Genomic DNA, 20,692 nt, shown 5'->3' on the forward strand with positions numbered 1-20,692 from the left:
AAACCAAAATACAAACCTAAGTAAAAGCTGTAGTATGTCCTATCTATGAATTCATGGCTGGTAAAATCTTTTCTACCTTGAGCAGTAAAAGAATTATGTTCACCAATTCATTAGAATTTTACTATAGAAATTCATAGACATATGATCTGAAGAGTCCAATTTTCTGTGCCTACATGTGTATTCAATGTTCAGAAGCATATTACATTAAATCTTCAAACCAGTGCAAACCACTGGAAGACCATAATCATCTGCATGTTCAGTCCTCTTCATTCCTCTCATCAGGGGCACTCGGCTAGGTTAAATTATTTGTTTGCCATGTCCAGCACTCTCCTTCAGTGTCTTTTAAATGAGGGACCATTTCATGCTGTGTGAACGCAACTTCCCTTGATGACAGCTCTATCCTACAGGAACTGTGAAACTGTCAACATCAAGAGCAAAATTTAGGTGTGCAGAAGACAGAAATGGCTCAGCAGCTATCCCACAAACTCTTTCCATAGAGGTCAACAACCTCAGCACCTATGGGGAAAACTGCAAAACTCAGTATTTCTATCAAACAGCCCAAAATAACGTGGCTAAAAGTTTCTTGCTGGCTGGAAGTAAAAGCAAAATATTTTGTACACATTACAGTTTCAGAAAATGAGTAGATAGTACCACAGCATAAGACAACAGACCACCTTGATTTAGTAGAGGTAAAAGGCGTACATGGTCAGCTTTTGAGGAGTAATGCCTGGTAGTAAACGTGAAGCAATATAAGGCAGCTTCGTGTCTGTGACAGAAGGCCACAGTAAAAATTTCTCCTCCATTCTTAGCCACAGTATTGTCACCATCAATGTAAGGTAATTTGAGGTCACCTTTATCAATAGATTAATCCCAAAGTTTTTGTTGTTTTATTTCAAACAAAACAAAACAAAACAACAAAAACAAAAAGAAAAACAAAACCAAAACAACAACAAAAAAAAAATCAAAAAACCCCAACAACCCACAACAACCTAACTTAAGAAATATTAACTTTCCATGCATATCTCCTAACCCAGTTCATGTGCTATGAGATCACCTAATATTCAAGGTTTTCTTGGATTCAAGTACACACGGTTATCTTCTTTTTAAAAAGCATTAAGCTGATGCAGTGGCAGTTAAATGGCTTGCCTGGAGTCATCCAGAGCAGGAAAGATAGAGCCATTAATAAAACCCTGGAGTCTCAACTGACAAGTTCTACGTAGCAAGGATTGGAGTGTAGTTCCTCTCTAGGTAAATTAAAATGTTGTGGTTTATGTCAATAGAAATATGGGAATTTCCACACTGCATTAGACCCTAATGCATATTAAGCAATATCCTTTGTTTGACGATGGCCAGCAGTAAAAAAGCAACTCACCTCTCCTCCCCCTGCCAAGTTGAAAAATGTTTTGCTTTTCCCCCCATGCCAGCTCTTATATTTTCCATGGATCTCTAAAAATGCATTTTCACATTACTGGTAAAAAGATCTAACAGCTTGCCCCACTAATGTCAGTCTTGATCCTCGCAATATAATCCCACGACTTCCCTTGTATGGGTTCCAATTCCACAATGAACCAGTTTAGGGAACTAAAACATCAGAAAATTAACCCCACCAGGAAAAAAAAAAAAAAAAGAAAGTGAATAGTCAACTATCCCTTTTCTGCCTGAAACTTACTACTATGGAAGCAGATATTACTGATTGTAACAGCTCTGGATATATACAATATTCATATAAGCATCTTCTCCTTTCTGGGATCCCTGTACATTTTTAGCTTCCGTGGTCTGAAAATTGCAGCAGCACAAACATGTCTGGCCAGTGACCTCCCTTTGCTACTGGTACACAGGCACACCAGCTGTGTGGCTTCCTCAGCCAAAGGAGCAATAGGTCACCCCTATTTTAAGTTCATTGACTGTCCCTTTATTTTAGTCTTGTAAAATTAGAAGACAATAAACTCCTTCTCTGTTTTCTTTAGGCCATTCATTATTTTATAATTTACCCCCCTGTTATTCCCGTTTGTTCAAAACCTAACAGTGTGAGCCTTTTTTGCCCATGCCCCTGTCCTGAAATAGTCTCATTAACCCAGTCCTAGGTACCTCCCCTGACAGGGACAACCAAAGAAATAATTTGCTGATTTCAAAATGCTCTGCATTTACTCTTAGCATTTTCACTCTTGCATTTTCCTAAATGCAAGTCTGCACTCCAAGAGTTTGATGCTGTATCACTTTCCTGTTCATGAGTTAATTTCTTGCAAAATTGATACACAACATAACAATTCGCATGAAGTAGTATCTACTATCCATTCTTTACTGATATAAATGACAGACACAACATGTGAACTGGAAAAGAAAATCTGACCTAGAAAAATACAAGCATATCAATTAAAACATACTGTCTGTCCCTTACTAAATTATACATTTCTAAATCTTTTAGAAGCATGCCTTTTCACATAACTCTGGGGATTTGCAGTTGCCTACCAAGTTTTTCATTTCTAGGTCACTTGTTAAATCTACCCCAGGTCAGCACTGACTGAAAATTATTACTGTCTGGCAGCTGTTCTGTAGTCTACATAAAATGAATTAGTGGTTTCATTCCACTTCCTAATGGACAAGTGGCCCCATCTTACACTTCGACCTAAATGACACCTGTTGACTAGTGCAGGGAAAGAACTAAATAAACTCTTCTTCTTCTGTAGGTAGGTCCTCATGGTTAGCAATACGACTGGTGGGACCCTCGGGGCTACTATAGCACAACCCTGCAAAAAATAAAGGCCTCCATCTATAGAACTCCTGTAATCTGAACAGACAAAACGCTATTTTGGTGTGCTGTTGTGGTGACTATTTTGGTCCTTGGAGGATCTTCGTCATGTGTTTCCATGGGGAATATGCTACAGGCTGTCCACTGTTACAGCTGAAAGAGAGCTATCCCCTCCACAACATTTCACAGCTCAAAGGGGAGAGAATGTGTGCATGTATGTATGTGTGTACATGTACATATGTGTGTACATGTACTTGCATATGCATGCAAGAAACCAGAGGAATAATCCACAAAGATATCCTGTTTAACAGTAGGAGAAAGAAAATTGCAATATGAAAGACATAAAAATACATTTAAAATGTTTTAATAATTACATGGTGGATAAACAGAGATTTGCTCTTTACCAGCAAGAGATGGAAATTATAACATGATCCATATTTGATTTCTACTCATTGTGCTCTGCCTCCACTAGCATTAAAACAGTTTTTTCCTGTCTTGAAAGCCCCCAGACTTACACTTTCACAAGCATTGCACTCCTTCCTTTGTAGACAGAACAACAAATGCACCAACATGTATAATTAAAGAACTTTGTGTCTATTTGTATTTAAAATATTTCTCATAGAAATAAAGTTTAAGTAAGTCTATTATTTTCTCTACTTCCTTTTGTCTTTTTTCCTTGGATGATAAATAAGTCTCCATGAATCTGGTACTATCTCTGTCCTTACAGAGCTAGGACAAATTTACCCTAAGGCCCCCATTTTTCTCTGCATTTTCATTTGTCATTCTGCTCAGCCTGCAGCAATTCAAACAGACCTGCTCCTTGACTGAGAAATCTTCACCTCTTCCTATCCACCAGGATAAGGTTGCTTTTCTATGGTTTTGTGACAACTGAAAGTATAAAAGAGAGACTATCAACTTCATCTGTCACCATCATTTCATGCTTTTGTCCCCCAGTGACCCTCCTGTCTCTGTTCCTATTTGTTTGCTTCTTCAGAACTTATTGTTCATCTCTCCTTCTTTGCTTCTCCTTCTATTCTTCACTGTTTAAACTATCTTTTCCCAAAGCAGCCCTCATGTCACAAATAAAAAGTTAACTTCAAGGTGATTTCTCCACCTTGAGAACACCAAGAACCAGGTTGTGCTCAGCTCCATACTCTTCACAATTCACCACATTACTTTTTTGAAAAGCTGGATGTGTAAGTTAGACTGGCTCCTAGGGAGATTACATTTCTGTTACTAGCACTTGCAAGTAAATAATTGAGCTTATATTGATCCTTCTGCTATTTCATGTATGATATTTTCTGTCAGACAAGCTACTCTGGGATGATTGTACGTAATACTTTATTTCATTATTACATGTACAAATATTGTACATACAGTCTTCTTTTTACATGTTTCCCTCTTATCCTTTACCACTAAGCTAACTGCCTTTTTGTTTTATTCTGTGGGCCCTGCTCACAAGCTATCTCTCTAAGAAGGAATTTATTTGAATGGAAAGTGTAATGAATATTACAAGGTATCACAGGCAAATTTACCAGTGTTTTGTTACCCAGAACTAATTGTCTTTTCAGGGACTTTAGAACAAAGAATGGGCATGAAGCCAGTTAAACACTCACTCACGCCATTTCTTATCCATCTGTCCCTGACTGCATTGTAAGAAGTTGCAGAAGTTTTGCTTTGCAATCAACTAGACATTATCTAAAAGTAGAGACAACCTGTTGTTTTTTATTATATTACTTCTATTTCATTGTGTAAAATTTATAAATTCAGACACAAATGCACATTCAAATTCTACAGAACATTTAATATTAAAATACATATTCTGTTAGCATCCAAGCTACCATTTTGATAATTAAAAAACTCCAAAAACTTTCAAATGGATTTGTGATCGTGGTTGTATTCCCTAATATCTAACATAACACACTTATTTTGCTTTTACTTGCCTCTTCTTGCCTTTGATTGCTACCTTTCTCATAGGAAACCACCTTCCATTGGCAACCAGTCAGATGATGAAAAGGCTCTTCTGTCTCTTTATTCATAAGATTTAAATTGCTTGTGTTTGATTATTATTCAGACTAACACTTTGGTTATGACTGGCTCTTCTTGTATATTCTCTAAAATAGCGGTCATTACACAGTCAGTCAGGACCGACTGAATTAATGATTTTGATTGTGGTTTTATGATAAACAGCAGTACAGTACATGACTTGTATTATACACTACTCTAAAATCCATATTTTAAAAGTACCTATACTTACACTTGATACAAGCTGTAGAGTTGTTGTATGGTCAACAGAGATTTACTCACCAGCTCTGGCATAGATCGGACACTAAAATCTGACATTTGTGGCTGAAAATTGTTTCTCTCATAAAGAAAAATTGGGATTTTATTAAATACTCCATACTACTTCATCTTTAGGCACTGGAAGGGTACTTTCTCAGCAGTTATTTCCATCTCACATAAAATAGATCTTGCTACCCTGATAGCACCTGAAATCCTAAAGAAAGGGACATAAATTCTTTTGAATTTAACAAAAAAGCATAGTATGAAAGTTACACAAATACTAATATTAGATACTTAGATCATGAGGTAGGTGATATTTTAACTTTACAGACATTGCAGCTACTGAAGGAACACAATTTCAGATCAGAACTTAGGATAATGGGACTGAACTAGGGTCAACAAGTCTCAACAAAACTGTAAAAAGCAGTCAATTGCTTAAAATTCCTTTACTGGGGAACTGTTCCTAAAGCTTGTTTCTCTGACAGTTAAAAGCTTTTCCATGTTTTTACAATGTGTATTCGCCACGATATTACATCCAGTCATTTGTGTGTTAATACTAGTCCAAGTATTTCTTTTCCTTTTCAGATGTCTACTATCTTGCTTCATTGTCCCTTTCAACATTCATTTTGTGAACTAAGGAAAAGAAGCTCTTTCAGTCTCCTCTCACTGGAACAGCTCTCCATTCCACACTTCACCCCGATCATCCTTCTTGGCATCTATTCCATTTGAATTAATTTTTCTTGTTAAGAATTGTAAAAAATATTTCAGAAGATACCTTTCCAGTGCTCTGTAGTACTTCCTTCTCCCTTCAGTATAGCACACTTGATACATTTAATAAGCAAGGACATCTGTTTCTCAGCTGTATATGACAAATTCCGTCTCATCCTACAACTAATATATTTATGTTTTTCTACATTCTATCACATCTGAGGATATCCCAGTTTCAACAGTGACACCTTATTTTTCACTAGTAGTGCATTTCAGTAGCTTAATACGTTTTGTCCCAAAGCTAATGCAAAAGAGTAAGTGTAACTGGTTCCAACAATGAACTTTGAAGAGCTCTACTGATTACCTTCCTGCAGCCTATTTCCCTTTCAGTGTCATCGCTGTTATTTCCCTTTATAAACTTCCTCATTCACATTAGATATACTGTATTAATTCCCACAGAGTCTATCTTAACAAACTAAGTTCATCAGCACTCAAATAGCATCATATGAAACTCTATTACTGAAGTCCAAACAAGTGGAATCTATTTCCTTTGCAGAAAATTATCAGTGAAAGCTATTAAGTAGTCTTACTACAACATACCTTTATAAATCCAACTTCCTTTCTGGTCTATTTTCCATTTACTTCCACACTTTGAAATATTCTTCCCACCAGAGGTTGTTCTAAAGCTCTGCATGCTAATAAGACAACTAAAGCAATAGTAGCCCATGTTATTCTTTTTAAACATAGGCCATGCATGTGCCATTCAATAGTCACATGACTTTGTCCTGGTTTTGATAGATTTATTAAAAACTGTTTCATGACTTCTCATTTAACACTTCTTTCAGAATTTGATGGAGCTGATATGGTTCTTCTGATCCAATCACATGATACTTCTTGAGCTTTGCTTCCACATCCAATAGGGCAGTTTTCATTTGTATATACTCATTCATTGTCATTCTTATTAGGTATGCTCACCTTTGTGCACTTATTCAACACCTCCAATGTTTTTGGAAGGTGAGAAAAATCTTTAATAATAAGTTTCTCCCCTCAGCTGAATTACACTGCTCCTTCAACTAGACTTAGATCCTTTGTAGATCTATATCAAAGCAGCAGAGGAGGATTGACAGGCTACTTTGTGGAAAGTAAGTATTCCACTTTTCATTAAAATACATTTAGAAATCTTTCTAAGACTGATTTTGAGACTGAATTTTCTAATTCCTAAGTGCATTTTTGCAAACTTCAGGAATTGAAAAGTCTCTTTACAAATTCAATAAAACATGATATATTTTGCATTGGATATGATGATAAAGTGGTTTTTTAGTCTGGTTTCAGTTTTAAACCACACAGCAATCAATCCTTCCCAAAAGACTTTATTTTGGTGGAATAATTGGTATCAAGTAACTTTGCTTTAACATCTTCTTTGCTTAGAAAAGAAGAGAGAATAAAAAACACAGCTTTCAAACCACAGAGCAACCGTTGAAAACTTAAAACCACAATACCCAAGAGCAGACTGAGCCTATGATTACCTAACACAAAATGTGGTTTAAACTGGGCATCATACCAAGTTTTCACAGAAACCCAAGGGGAAAATGGAGTATCAGTATCCATGGTTACAGTGACCCTTGTTGGCACCTGAAGAGATCTTTCTAGAAAAAGACAGGTAGAAACATTTATCAGGGTCCTCAGAAGTAGCAAGGCTTCTTCCTGTTTTTATAAGTTTAAAAAAAAAAAAAAAAAAAAAAGAAAAAGATAAGTTAAAAAAAAAAAGATAAAATAGCACTTGGTACAGACTGTCCTGAACACAGACTGTAACCTAGAAATATTTTTAGAATTCCCCTCCTGTATGTTTTTCACAATATTCACTCAGCACTGAAAAATAACCTCAGAAATATAGAACCTTCTACTTAAAATAATGGCAAATTCCTAGAATAACAAATTCATTTCTAAAGCGAGTATTGCAAAACTGAAGTCCTTCTTCCCATGTTCAGTTGCACTGAACTCAGGAAAGAAGGAACAGATCATAGGCTACAATTTTTAATGGAAAATGTTTGAAGCGTAAATTGAGCTCAATTGGAACCATCACGGAAGCTTCTACATTCCTGTACTTCTGTTCAGCTATACGTTGAAGCTTCTACATTCCTGTACTTCTGTTCAGCTATACCTTGAAGCTTCTACATTCCTGTATTTCTGTTCAGCTATACCTTGGTAGGTAATGATATAGTTAAACATAGATGATGGTTTGTTTGAATGGCATTTTTTTACTTCTTCACTGACAACTCACCTGTTCTCTGGTTTTATGTATGTTTGGGGAAGATTTAATGTATGCTGATGCATAACTAGGTATACTGAAGTGTGAACAAACATGCACACATGAACAAATATTCACAACAATTAATTTTCTAGATGCTTCTCTTATGTGCACAATAACTTGGTGAGACAGTGAAAAAAGAGAGCTGAACTGAGTCTAGATGGTAAATTCTTCTCTCCTGGGCCAAGAGGAACACAGCTCTTTCATGTACATGTCCATGTACAAGGCAAATGCAGTTCTTCTTGTGAAAAAGAAAAAGGCAGGAAGATATTTTTAATCCCCTTTATTTTCTAGGATGCTCATCTTCTATTTTTTATGCTCCTTAAGTATTCTGCCTCACCTTCCCTTGTAGAGGTAAGGGCTCCACAGTTCCTCATAACAGACTGTTGCTAAATCACCCAACTGTATTGATCCGACCTGGATCAGGCATTTAGCACGCTATCACTCTTCTGTCTAATCAGCCAGAGCACATGCCATGATGTCTGTAAAGTCTTCATTTCAGCCATTATGGAAATGATGTGGATGATACCTGGTTCAGCATAAAGTTTATCCAAAGTTGCCTGTTCCACTTTCTAAAATTGAATTTGAACCAGCAAGATGAAACCTTAGCAAGATCAATTGTAAGAGATTAGCTGTTTATATCATGTGGCTGGAACACTCTTGATGCTATAAAAGATACACTGAAAACTGGATTTACCTCTCCATTAAATCAGAAACAGAGATTCAAAATCCCAATCATTTCTTCAAGCAGTTCTCAGGCTTTCATAGAGGTTGGTCACCTAATGACTCAGAAGAAATCATACCATGTGACCTCAGTGATTATTTACAAAGATTAGGCCGCAAATCCTACCTACCAAATTTTCAAAACATCAAGAGCAAATATCACTATTCATAACCAATCAGCTCAAAAATCATACGAGTGTAATACCATCTCATTTCACTAGCAATTAATGAACAGAGAAAGGAACGTACCAGCCATAAATACTCCTACAGCTCTCTTATCGACATCCTTATATTTGACTATGAATAAATGGATATAGCAGGCTGTACACGTGTATTTACTCACACCATTTCAGCTAGCACTGTATATAAAGGGCTTGTCTGCAGCACTGAATATTTGGCAACATTTAACAGAAATTTTTTTTTTGTTTTAGAAATGTTGGGTCATGTTTTCAACAGACATCAAACTGATGCACAGCTACTGAGTAAATGCTATCAATTATATTACCTAAGTAGGAAGCACTGACTCAGAAATGTAAAGCCAATTTTACTCCTGCACCTCCTGTGAGAAAAAAGGCCATATCTCAACAGTATATGGCAAAGCTGGCTTCCAGAAGTTAAAAAAACAACTTAAAAGAAAAAAAATTGGAATTCTAAAGTGAATTTTTAAGGAAATGAAAGAAAGAAACTATGGAAATTCACATCGCTGAATTTGAGTGACCTCCCTACTTGCTGAACAACAGATTCGGTCACCAGTTTTGAGAGGAAGCAGAGAAAGGAGCAATCTCTGGCATGCAGATTCAAAAACAAGTATCCAAGCTGAGGTTCAGCACCCATATGTACAGACTTTACTTCAAAGCTGTTGCAATAAAACTAAAACATTTGTGAGCTTCAGACTGCTAAGCTGAGCTAAACAGGAAGAGTTGTTGCTCCTACTCTGCTTTTAGTGTCACTTTTTAGACACAGAACAAGTGGGCAAATGAGCTAAAGAAATTATTTCAGCAATCTCAGAAGCTCATGTGAGAAAATGATATCTACTACCACATCCAAAGTAAGGAATTAGAAAAAATGTGTGAAAATGATAAAGAAAACACAGCACATGCTAGCATACTTTACTACAATCCAAGCACACAGTCCCACAGATGCCATTTCAATAAAAGGTTGATCAAAAACTGTCAGGGTGGAAACAAAATATCAGAATGCTATTTCCATTGTGCAGAGCAAACAGGCTTAATATACACAAATGTAAGTAGATGTATTTTGATCCAGGTAACTCTGGGCACTGCTAGTAGCAGAAGTATGAGGACATGGTCTATGAGTGGACCTATTTTGTGTCGTAGAATAATTCATGTTGGAAAGAAGATGGATTCAAAGCTAGACCAGGTCACACAGGTTCAGTCTATTGATTTCCAAGTAGCTATGTTCTGTTTACTGGCAGGAGTAGCAATGCACAGTCCCAGATACAACTGTATCTCTAAAGCTAGGTACTAAGAAATCATGACATTGTGAAACTGCATAAATGTATAAATGAATATCTGAACCAGATTTTCTAATTTTATCCATATGCTCTTAAGACAGGAATGTAGCATGGGTCCACAGTAACAAATCCCATCCTTAGTAATCCAAACTAAACTGCAAGCAAGATTCTAATGGAATTTTACAGCATAAAAGAACATCATAACAAACATATCTCATAGCTAAACAGAAATCTATCTGAATGCTATGAAATCCCAAATCCTACCTGGTTATAGTAAGGAAATTACTCATTACATTATTAGGTAGGATTTAGTTTGTTTTCGTAATTCTGATCTGACTAATTCTGGGGAAAAAAAAAAAAAAAACCAAAAACAAAACAACAAAACTTCAGCATGTCTCCAGAACTGTTCTGCTATATAATCATCAAAGATAAAACCTTAAGCTTCAGTGATATGCGAATGAAGACATGTTTGTTGAAAGGATTAACGAAGTTGTTCAAAGCATCTTTTTAGTCTACTCTGCTTCCAAACAAACAATAAACTGTCTGCATGCAGTGAGATTTACTAACCCATAAACATAGCCAAATGGAGGATGAAGATCAGAACCTTAATGAGTTTGGTCCCCTTTGAATTTTAGCTGATCAGTGTCACCAATAATTTCAACAGGCTCTAAAATAAGCACTTTCTGTCTTCAAAGTGCCTTGCGAACATCAACCAATTAATCCCTACAACTCTCCTCTGAGGTAGGTAAGTAGGTATTGTTATCCCCATTTTACAGTTGGGTGAACACAGTCAGAAGGGTTAAGTGATTTCCTGCAGGCCACAGATGGAGGTGGGATTAAAACACTAGAGCCACTATGATTCCTTTTAGAGGACAGCACTTTCTTTTCCTGCTGACTTTCCTGTGGGGACTTTAGACATCTTGGCCTTGTGGCAATCGTAAAGGAAACAACATAAATTCTTCTTGTTAAAAGCAAGGAACCTTAAAGAAATCTGTCTTTTATGCCAGTGTTGATAACATTTCAGCTGCCTTACACTGATGTGAGGCTTTTCCTTTAATTTTGTTCTGATATTCAAGTATCACTCCTTTCATACAGGGATTTATTCCTGTGGTAATGTAACATGCTACCAGTTGAAAGATACCTGTTCCTTTGCAGATTTTGTTTTGTCTTGCTGCTTTCAAGCCAGTAAGTTTAGGTGGCACCCTGCCCATAAGGTGGGCAGACATTCTCTGTCCATGATCAGGGTAACAGTTGGTAGGCTTGTTCCAGACAGAAAGAAATGGAGATGGGGAGCTTCAAGAATCAGGAGCAAAGCAAGCTATTAACTGAAACCCAACTCCAGAAAACCACTTGTAACCATTCTAACAGGCGTAAGATTGATACCTTTCCCACTTCAACAGAAAGATCAGATGGACAAGGCAGAGTATATCCTTTTCCTCTCTCTGTATACGACTCTGCGCCACTTGGAGACCCATTTGTCATTCAGTCAAACCAGTGCATGGTAATAAACATTTGAACTTTATAAAGAAACCACTTTTCATCTAGTGGCAAGCAAGTCTACAACATCAGTTCCACAGAGTATTTTTTTGGAAAAGAAAAATCTACTACTCAAAGCTAATTCTTGCAAATCCTGAGCACATTCTCTGTTATTTTTATAGAAGACACACCCCCCACTTTCAGAAGCCTTCCAGTACAGGAATTGACACGTAAAGAGAAAATCAGTGAATATTTGAAAATTATTCATTCCCTACTAGGTAGTACAGTAATTTCAGCCATATTGCGGCTATGTATTTTTAAGACACCATCATCTATGTGTTCTGAAAGGATAGCTCCATTAATGCTAAAAAAGTAAGGAATAATACACCATTGTAATTAATACACTACAGCAGTATTTATATATTACATAAACCAGGGATCATACCTCCTTTGTGCTGGGTGTCACCCACAGACAATGGTCTCATCAAACTTTTATTAGCCACAAGTTTACTTTACTAAAAGCACTTGTGAAGCCTTCTGATTAAGTAAATTATTTAACATAGTTAAATAAAATACAATTTATTTTTCTACTCCCGTAGGTACTGAATAAAAAGGGCATTTTTTCCATTAGAAAGCTTTACTAGAAACTACTTTGCTCTTCCATGACAAGCACTTCTGTCTCCTTTTAGAAGACAAAAAATATTGGTTAATGATTCACAACCTGAGGAATTGTATTGTTAGCGTAATAGTTTAAGAACATGTAGGATTTTGAATCTCAGAGAGCATGTTTTCAGTAACAAAAATATGGATTACACGGGTTCAAAAGGGTCTGATTCTCACAGTAATTCTGTGATCAGAAAAACATGTAATGCAAAACATAAGCTTGGAAATTGCTATTTGCTAGCTCTGTCTTAAGAAGGTTTGTAGCTAACTCTGAATTACACACACTGCAGAAACAGCTCCCTTCTTTTATCACTTTGGAAATCATTAACTTGTCCTCGATGGTCCTCCATGCAACAAAGGAAGTTTTCACATGGATTTTCTAATAGAAGAAACAAAAGAGATTGTAGATAACAAAATAGTGGTGTGAATGACAGTTTTAGAGGACCTTCAGCCAAACACATTTCAGTGACATCTCATCAGATAGGGTATTGGTTCCCAAATTTCCCACCACTCAGCGCTACCATGCTTCAGGGCTAACCCATGGAACTAGATCATTCCTTAGTTCCAGATTTCCTGTGTTATCTCTGAACACAAATAACTGAGTCACCGTCTCATATTCCATTAATTAATGAAATCTATTTTCATGTAATACACTTTGCTGTTACAGGTCTATCTGCCCCTGCAAACTGAGGTGTGATAAAACTTGACTGCCTGGGCTGCAATTATACTTGCAGTTCTGTGCATCGATACCCCACATGTCAATGCACTCCATACTATCCATCCCAATAAATAACCAACTCTCTAACTTGTCAAATAGCTCTAGAGTTCATGTATATATTTTTTATTTCTTTTGTTTGTTTGGTTTTGCTCATCTGCAACCATGGCCACAAGCCACCTGCACTACAAGCATATTTTAATGTCCTGCACTGCATACACAGAGAAGGAGCAGTGTTTAATCTTCTACGCCCCTCTGAGATGAGAATAAGATCTCCATAAAAATGCATCTGTCACCCATATGAATTTCTGGGAAGGTAGGATCTAATCTATTTAAAAGGCCACCTCCCCTCTATGCAGCTCCATGTCCTGATTAGTTTTTTAGTACCTACTCAATATGCGTATTTCTGAAAAACATGTTTGCAAGTTCAGGAGGCTGGAGAGCCTTTCAAGCAACATACCCTCGCTGAAAACTGCACAGCAATTGCTGGTGCCATGAGCTGGACATCCTCCATAAGTGAAAATGTGAAAGATGATTATATGGACATGATACTACTCATCCATATGTAAAAACCCCTTATCTGCTCATTTATCTGCCTGCTCATAAATGATGACCAATATAGTTGGGCTGCAGATTACTTGGGGCACGTATTTTCATATTTGTATGTCTAATAAGTAGCGAACACATCACAGCTTCTATGGAAAACAAGGAACAAATAGCAATAATTAGGATTGTGTCACACTTGCTTTTAAAGAAATTCAGGAGAGTAGAATTATGGTAACATAAGGTTTGGATTAGTACCTGACAATGGGGATTCAGTAGAAGATACATTCCTTCTGTAGAATTCTAGCATGGCATCCCTCTCAAATTTTTGTGGATAGAAACTCAAAGTAGATACTGAATTTTCTGAAGACTGCTAATTCCTGAGTTATTAAAGTTTGATTTTAATGCAACTTGTATGTGATATTCCAGACCTGCTAACAAAATATGAATTACTATCAAATTAAGATGTAGTTAAAGTACGTAATTGCATTATAGGTCATACCTTACATACTATGTTTTTAACAAAGAAGAAAGATAATCAGTGCTATTAATCATAACCAAACTCATACTCACTGCAGTGTATGAGAAGGGGTTCTAAAGCTTTTAGGGGAAGAGTAAGAGAGTAAGTCTTATCAAATACCTGGAAATGATCTTTGCATCTAAAACTGATGGCTAATTTGGAGCATAGAAACTGGTAATAGGGGCATTTAGGAATAAAACTATTGTCAAACTTTCATTTTATTCATCCCTTGAGGCTTCCAGGGTAATTTGAGCATATTGTTATTACATAAAGAATGCCCTTCTCCCTCCTTCTTCTTTCCACTCTAAATTCCAAGGGTAAATCTATGTAACTGAATCAATTCTTCCCAATATAATTATTTGCTATGGCGTGAGTTGTGAGATTGAGGAGGGGACACAGATGACAACACCCTATTCTAAAAAAATATTTTCTGCAAATTAGTTTGCTTGTGTGAATATCAACAGTACTAAGAACCCAGAGACAAATGTAAAAGAAATGCATTATTCTGATTTATTTTTCTTTATATTTGGGTTGGGTTTCCCCTTCACATTAAAAAAGAAAAAAAAAAAAAGAAAAAAGAAAAAAAAAAAAAACCCACCAGAAAACAAAACACAACAATAACAACAACTGATTTACCAAGCAAGAGCTCTGTTTGCTATTTTTTGATGAGAAGACACTGAGCATGCAAATCCCTGGTTTTACATTAAGTTGGCAGCATCACTATTTTGGCAATGGTTTATTTTCTTCCTGATTTCTATTGTTTCCTTAATATCTTTCTTGCAGTGTTCCAAAGCTTTTTGGAATAATGATCCATCATCATATCTCAGACATGCTGACGAAGCACCTACAGCTCCTCACCAGACTTCTCACCCAAAGCCACAAACGCCAGAAGGAGTCCAGTGGGCAGCCTGCAGCCTACTCACGTTGCAGCCCCTGAAAAGTCTGTAGAACCTCTCTTCCCTCGGTAGGTACCATCCCCTTCTTCCTGCCTCTCCCAGTAAACTCTTTCCTCAGCAGGGATGAGTGACAACTCTGAGGTCTGACTTGACTATATTTTGAAGGGTATACAGGACTTCTCCTCCTCCACCATCCCAATTCCTGGCGTACCCACGGCAACGCAGGGCCCGGCAACACACTTCAAAGAATTTTCTTGAGGGGAAATTCAAAACCCTGCTTGTATGAACACATCAATCGGAGGGTGGCAAACGCCCCTGTGAGGAGCAATGCCCCCGCGGGCACTTGGGGCAAGTGCAGGTCCCATGCCCTGGGGCGGCAGACAAAGAGCGGACCGAGGCGCCCGCCGGAGCACGGGTGCGCGGTGACACCCGCCGGGGAGGAGCCAGCCACGGGCTGCCCCGGGGCGGGGGGGGGAGTGGGGGGACTTATAAGAGCCGCGTCCCGCCACAGGAGCCGGGGCGTGTGTTGGGTCCGGCTGCGAGCGGTGGCGCTCGGAGAGGCGCGGCGGCAACAACTCGAGAGCCCAGAACCGTTAGATGGCTCAGAGCATGGACAACAGCCTCGACAGCCTGGATGTAAGTGCCGGGAGCCGGGCCAGCCGGCGGGGCCGCGGCTGGTGGCTGCTCGACGCCGCAGCTCCGCGGGAGCGGTAGCCCCCGCGCCCCGCCGCGCCCGCACATGTGCGCGCTGTTTGCAAACAAAGGTGCCCTCGGCAGGGACCGTGGGCGTCGGCGGGCGGGTAACGGGGGGCGCGGAGCCGGGCGCCGCCTCCCGCCTTCCAGCCCGCGTAAGGGCGGGGGTCCGTGGGTGCAAACGGACAGGGGTCGTCCCTGAGCTCTTGCCTCTGCTGTAGCGCTTCGGACGTTGCTACAGCTGCAACCACTGCTGGTCTCCCGCTTCTTTGCTCGGGCTTCTCTGCTTGGCCGTCAGCTGAAATGACATGCGGCGCCTCTGTGGGCTGAAACACTCCAGTAGAGCGGTTAGAGACGTGGAAACGATAAGGGAGGGGGGAAACAAGCGATGAAGTTCGAAGTCATCTTGACTCCAGGGAATGGCATCTCTCTGCCCGGTGCCCGCCCTGAACGCGGGCACGGTGGGGCCGCGAGCAGCGGCAGCGCGCGGCCGTCCCCTCCGGCCGAAACATCCATCTCCCGATCTTCTGGGGGCAGCTATTCTGCCACGGGGCTTTGAGAGTAGTTAGGAGTAAACGGAGATCTCTGGCAAGTCCCAACTTTAATCCACGGTTGATGCCCGCGCGGAGCTGGTGCTCCCGCGTGTGCGGGTCCTCGGGGTGCATCCTGCACGGAGGTCAGGAGTTCCTGGCACACGTGGAAACTACAGTCTGAAAACCTGAGGAACTGTACATAGCCAGGTGGCACTCGCCCGCCTGCATTGCTTTTTAGCGCGGTGGCCAAAACCGTTGGTGGTTTCCTGATGTGCTTTCATGCCCTCACCAGAATTTCGCTTCCTTTTTCCACTGCCGTACTTACTTAAGCCCGCTCCGCCCCTGCCCCGCACCGGAAAGGGCAGGCAATGCGCCCATCGGGATGGCCCTCCATGGGGTTTTGAGCTCCACTGCCTAGGGTCACCTCTCTTTTCTTTATGGGCTTTGGGGCCTTTTTTTTTTCCTGTCTCTATGTGTGAAGCTGTCAATTGCTTCTCAGCAGGGAGTTCTTGCTATTATTTATCTTTTATTACATCAGCCAAGGGTACCTTCTGCATTTTTTCTTGATCCCATCGCCTTAATCAGAAGAGGCTTTGGAGCAGCAGCATTTATTTCTCACTAATGTTTTTTATAGCTCTCTCTTGTAAGAGTTAAACATCCTTGGTAATATTCTGTGCAGACTAACCTCTTGCATCTGGCACTTCTGGGCTTTTCCATTTGTAGTACGTGTCTGATTAGAGCACTGAACTGTCCAGAAACAACAATATTTCTGGGAGTAGCCATTACTTCTCTTTTCCATGTCACCTCCTGTCCTTAGTTACAAGATCTTGCTCCTTAGAGAAAGACAAAGGAAGTTTTTTTCCTTCTTCTTATTTGCTGTGTAATTTAAATATATGTGTGTGTATATATATAAATTGTGGTTTTTCATCTGGTTTTCAAAAAGTTTGTCTAATCATGATGATAGAGACTTCTCAGGCAACTCTAAACATACTGTCATATAGAGTATGCTTTTGCAAAGGAGCTAACATCTAATATATTTTTTATTTTCTTATATTTTAGCTGTCCTCTGGGTTAATAATTGAATTTTCTGATAATGGCACGGATGAGGTTGGTTCAGGTGACTATGGAGACTACGGAGAGCCATGCTTTCAGCATGAGAATGCCGATTTCAACCGGATCTTCTTGCCAACAATCTATTCCATCATCTTCCTAACGGGAATAATCGGCAATGGATTGGTTATTGTCGTTATGGGCTACCAGAAGAAACAAAGAAGCATGACTGATAAATACAGGCTGCACCTCTCTGTGGCTGACCTCCTTTTCGTCATCACCTTGCCATTCTGGTCTGTGGATGCAGCCATCAGCTGGTACTTTGGAAATGTTCTCTGTAAGGCGGTTCATGTCATTTACACAGTCAATCTCTATAGCAGTGTCTTGATTTTGGCTTTTATAAGTTTAGATCGTTACCTGGCAATAGTCCATGCTACCAACAGCCAACGACCACGAAAGCTGTTGGCTGAGAAGGTGGTATATGTGGGTGTATGGCTACCAGCTGTGCTTTTGACAGTGCCTGATATAATTTTTGCCAGTACTAGTGAAGTAGAAGGAAAATATCTATGTGATCGCATGTACCCTCACGAAAACTGGCTGATTTCTTTCAGATTTCAGCATATCTTGGTAGGACTTGTCTTGCCTGGTCTAATAATCCTGACTTGCTACTGTATTATAATATCTAAGCTGTCACATTCAAAAGGCCACCAGAAGCGCAAAGCCTTGAAGACAACGGTTATCCTCATCCTCGCCTTCTTTGCGTGCTGGCTGCCATATTATATTGGCATCAGCATTGACACATTCATCTTGCTAGGAGTCATCAGACACCGTTGCAGCTTGGAGACAATAGTGCATAAATGGATCTCCATTACCGAAGCCCTGGCATTCTTCCACTGTTGCCTGAATCCAATTCTGTATGCCTTCCTGGGTGCCAAATTCAAAACATCAGCACAAAATGCCTTGACATCAGTTAGCAGAGGATCAAGTCTCAAGATTCTTTCAAAAAGCAAACGTGGGGGACACTCTTCTGTTTCTACAGAGTCCGAGTCTTCAAGTTTCCATTCCAGCTAACGCTGCTCCTTGCCATGATTTTATAAATAGACACTTTAAAGTTGTGCAAGATTTCAGAAAAATAAGACTGACCATAATGTACAGATTTATTTACAGTTGGGATTTTATTTTGTTTCTTTTAGTTTCTGTGAAGTTTAATTGACTTATTTATATATATAAAAAAAACCTTTCATATTGATGATAAACTGTCTAGGCAGGTCCTGTGGACAAGTGGTTAGTTCACAAAAGTTTTAGTGCTTGTTTGTATGTATAGATACGTGAACTAAACACTTCTGGACTGTAGCAAAGTGAGTGTTAAAAGTTTAGAAAATATTTCTCTGTTGTTTATATGTAAATGTTTTCAATGTTGCTGTTAAATTCTTAAAAAGTTGGCTGTGTATTTTTACCTTACTACAAGACATTTGGTTTACAATAGCTTAACTCTGCTGTAGAAATGGCACTTGTAACCAAAGCCTTTTCTGTTATATGCTAGGGTTTTTTTCCCCCATTCTCAGTAATTGATGGTTTGCAAAACTTTCTGTTCAAGGTAAATAAAAATATTTGACAAAAAGTTACTCTGAGTGGTATTTTCATTTCTGGTTAAATGTTCTTCTCAGTGCTTTTATTTACAATTCTCAATGCACAATAATTTCTTTGAAAATTGATGGCTCTTGTATGAAAACCAGGAAAATTAATTTCAGTACATATGGATTATTCAGTTGACGCCTGTGAGTTCTGAGTAATTCATTTTTCACCACAATACATTTGATCTAGTTAACATTATCTTTAGAATGACTTGAACTATCACTTTAAACAGAAACCTTCTGAGGGCAAAACATGAAATGAAAACCAATCTAATTAAGCAATTGCTAAAATTTACAGCCTCTTAGGAATCTAACTAAAATTACTTCCTATGACTAACTTTTATGCCATGAATATGAAGTCAATCCTGCATTTCTTCTGCCTTTTGCTGTGCTTCCAAATTTAGTTTCACATGTTAATAGCAATCAAAAGTAGTTGAATCCAAGCCATTCTGCTATTTGATGTTGTGTTTGGACTAGAAATTAGGTTATTGGTGTATCTCATAGAATCATAGAATAGTAAGGGTTGGAAAGGACCTTAAGATCACCTAGTTCCAACCCCCCTGCCATGGGCAGGGACACCTCGCACTAAACCATGTCACCCAAGGCTCTGTCCAGCCTGGCCTTGAACACCACCAGGGATGGAGCATCCACAACTTCCTTGGGCAACCCATTCCAGTGCCTCACCACCATCTCCTCTGTGAAAGATAAGTTTTTTCTCTATAGAGCTTTCCCTATCCTGTCTACATCCAGATTTTCTTAATATAATCTTAACATTCTTTTGAAAAATCCAGGATGTGTACCAGTTCTCCTTTTTTTTTTTTTTTTAAACCAAGAATCAGCCAGACTATAATTTCCAATAATTGTTGAAGTCTTAAGTTAGTTCTATGCTGCTAGTAGAGTGCATTCAAAAGCAATGAATACCCAAGAAGGAAGAGCCATGGAGAATACTTGTATGTTCCTATATTAAAAAAAAAAAAAACCAAACAACTGTTACTGATTTAGAAATAATTAACAGTTTGGAAGGCAAAAAGAAAAGAAAAAAACCTACTAGTGTCCTGGATTCAGCAGTAGCAGTCATTTTTTCTCTTTCTTAGTAGCTGGTGCAGTGCTGTGTTTTTGAGCTGGGCTTAAACTACGACAACTAGTCACACAGAACTGGAATAAACAACATGGGTATTGCAGTGATATTACCCAGAAAGAATATGCTAAGAGTACAGCACTCTAGTGATTTTGTGAAGCATGTACTACTGTACTAAACTGTATATTAAATTGCATGGTTTATTTTAGATCTTTTCATAAATATAAGACCTTTCAGTTTTCAACTTCCCTCCCCCGTAAGGAGACTGCAACATTGGTTGCATCCTGCACACTTTCCTTCGCAATGATGGTAGCAGTCATCTGATTCTATGTTGAGCTGATTCAGTTGCTGAACCAACACAAAAGTAATCTGACGGGGAAAAAAAAAAATCCAGCAATTTAGTGAGTTGAACCCAACAAGCACTACGAAAGTGCAAGACCCTGTAACCTGGAGCCAGGCACAGGGAGAGAAAAGTGAGATAAAAGGAAGAGGAAGCAGGTACCTCCTTTTATCAATTAAACTTTTAGCTCAGTTACCTCTAATGTGTATCTTCACTCAACATAAATTAACAACAGAAAAGATGCATTCTCAAGAAACAAAAGGTCTCACTTTCATCAAGTTGTTCCTCATTAACAGAGTTGAGAAA

At 38.9% G+C, this 20,692-nt stretch overlaps 1 protein-coding gene across 1 annotated transcript; it reads left to right on the forward strand.

The window, feature by feature from the left end:
* The first annotated feature begins 15,535 nt into the window (after window positions 1–15,535).
* CXCR4 (C-X-C motif chemokine receptor 4) lies at window positions 15,536–18,957 on the forward strand. The gene is made up of 2 exons (XM_030487808.1): window positions 15,536–15,694; window positions 17,344–18,957. The coding sequence occupies exons 1-2, from the start codon at window positions 15,656–15,658 to the stop codon at window positions 18,403–18,405; spliced, it is 1,101 nt and encodes a 366-aa protein (XP_030343668.1). The 5' UTR covers window positions 15,536–15,655; the 3' UTR covers window positions 18,406–18,957.
* Window positions 18,958–20,692: the final 1,735 nt, after the last annotated feature.

This window comes from Strigops habroptila, chromosome 5 (assembly GCF_004027225.2).
Source record: "Strigops habroptila isolate Jane chromosome 5, bStrHab1.2.pri, whole genome shotgun sequence".
NCBI lineage: Eukaryota > Metazoa > Chordata > Aves > Psittaciformes > Psittacidae > Strigops > Strigops habroptila.

Coding starts and splice junctions, on each gene's coding strand:
- CXCR4 (XM_030487808.1), top strand. CDS start 15,656: ATGGCTCAGAGCATGGACAACAGCCTCGACAGCCTGGAT. Junction 15,695..17,343: donor ACAGCCTCGACAGCCTGGAT/GTAAGTGCCGGG, acceptor CTTATATTTTAG/CTGTCCTCTGGGTTAATAAT.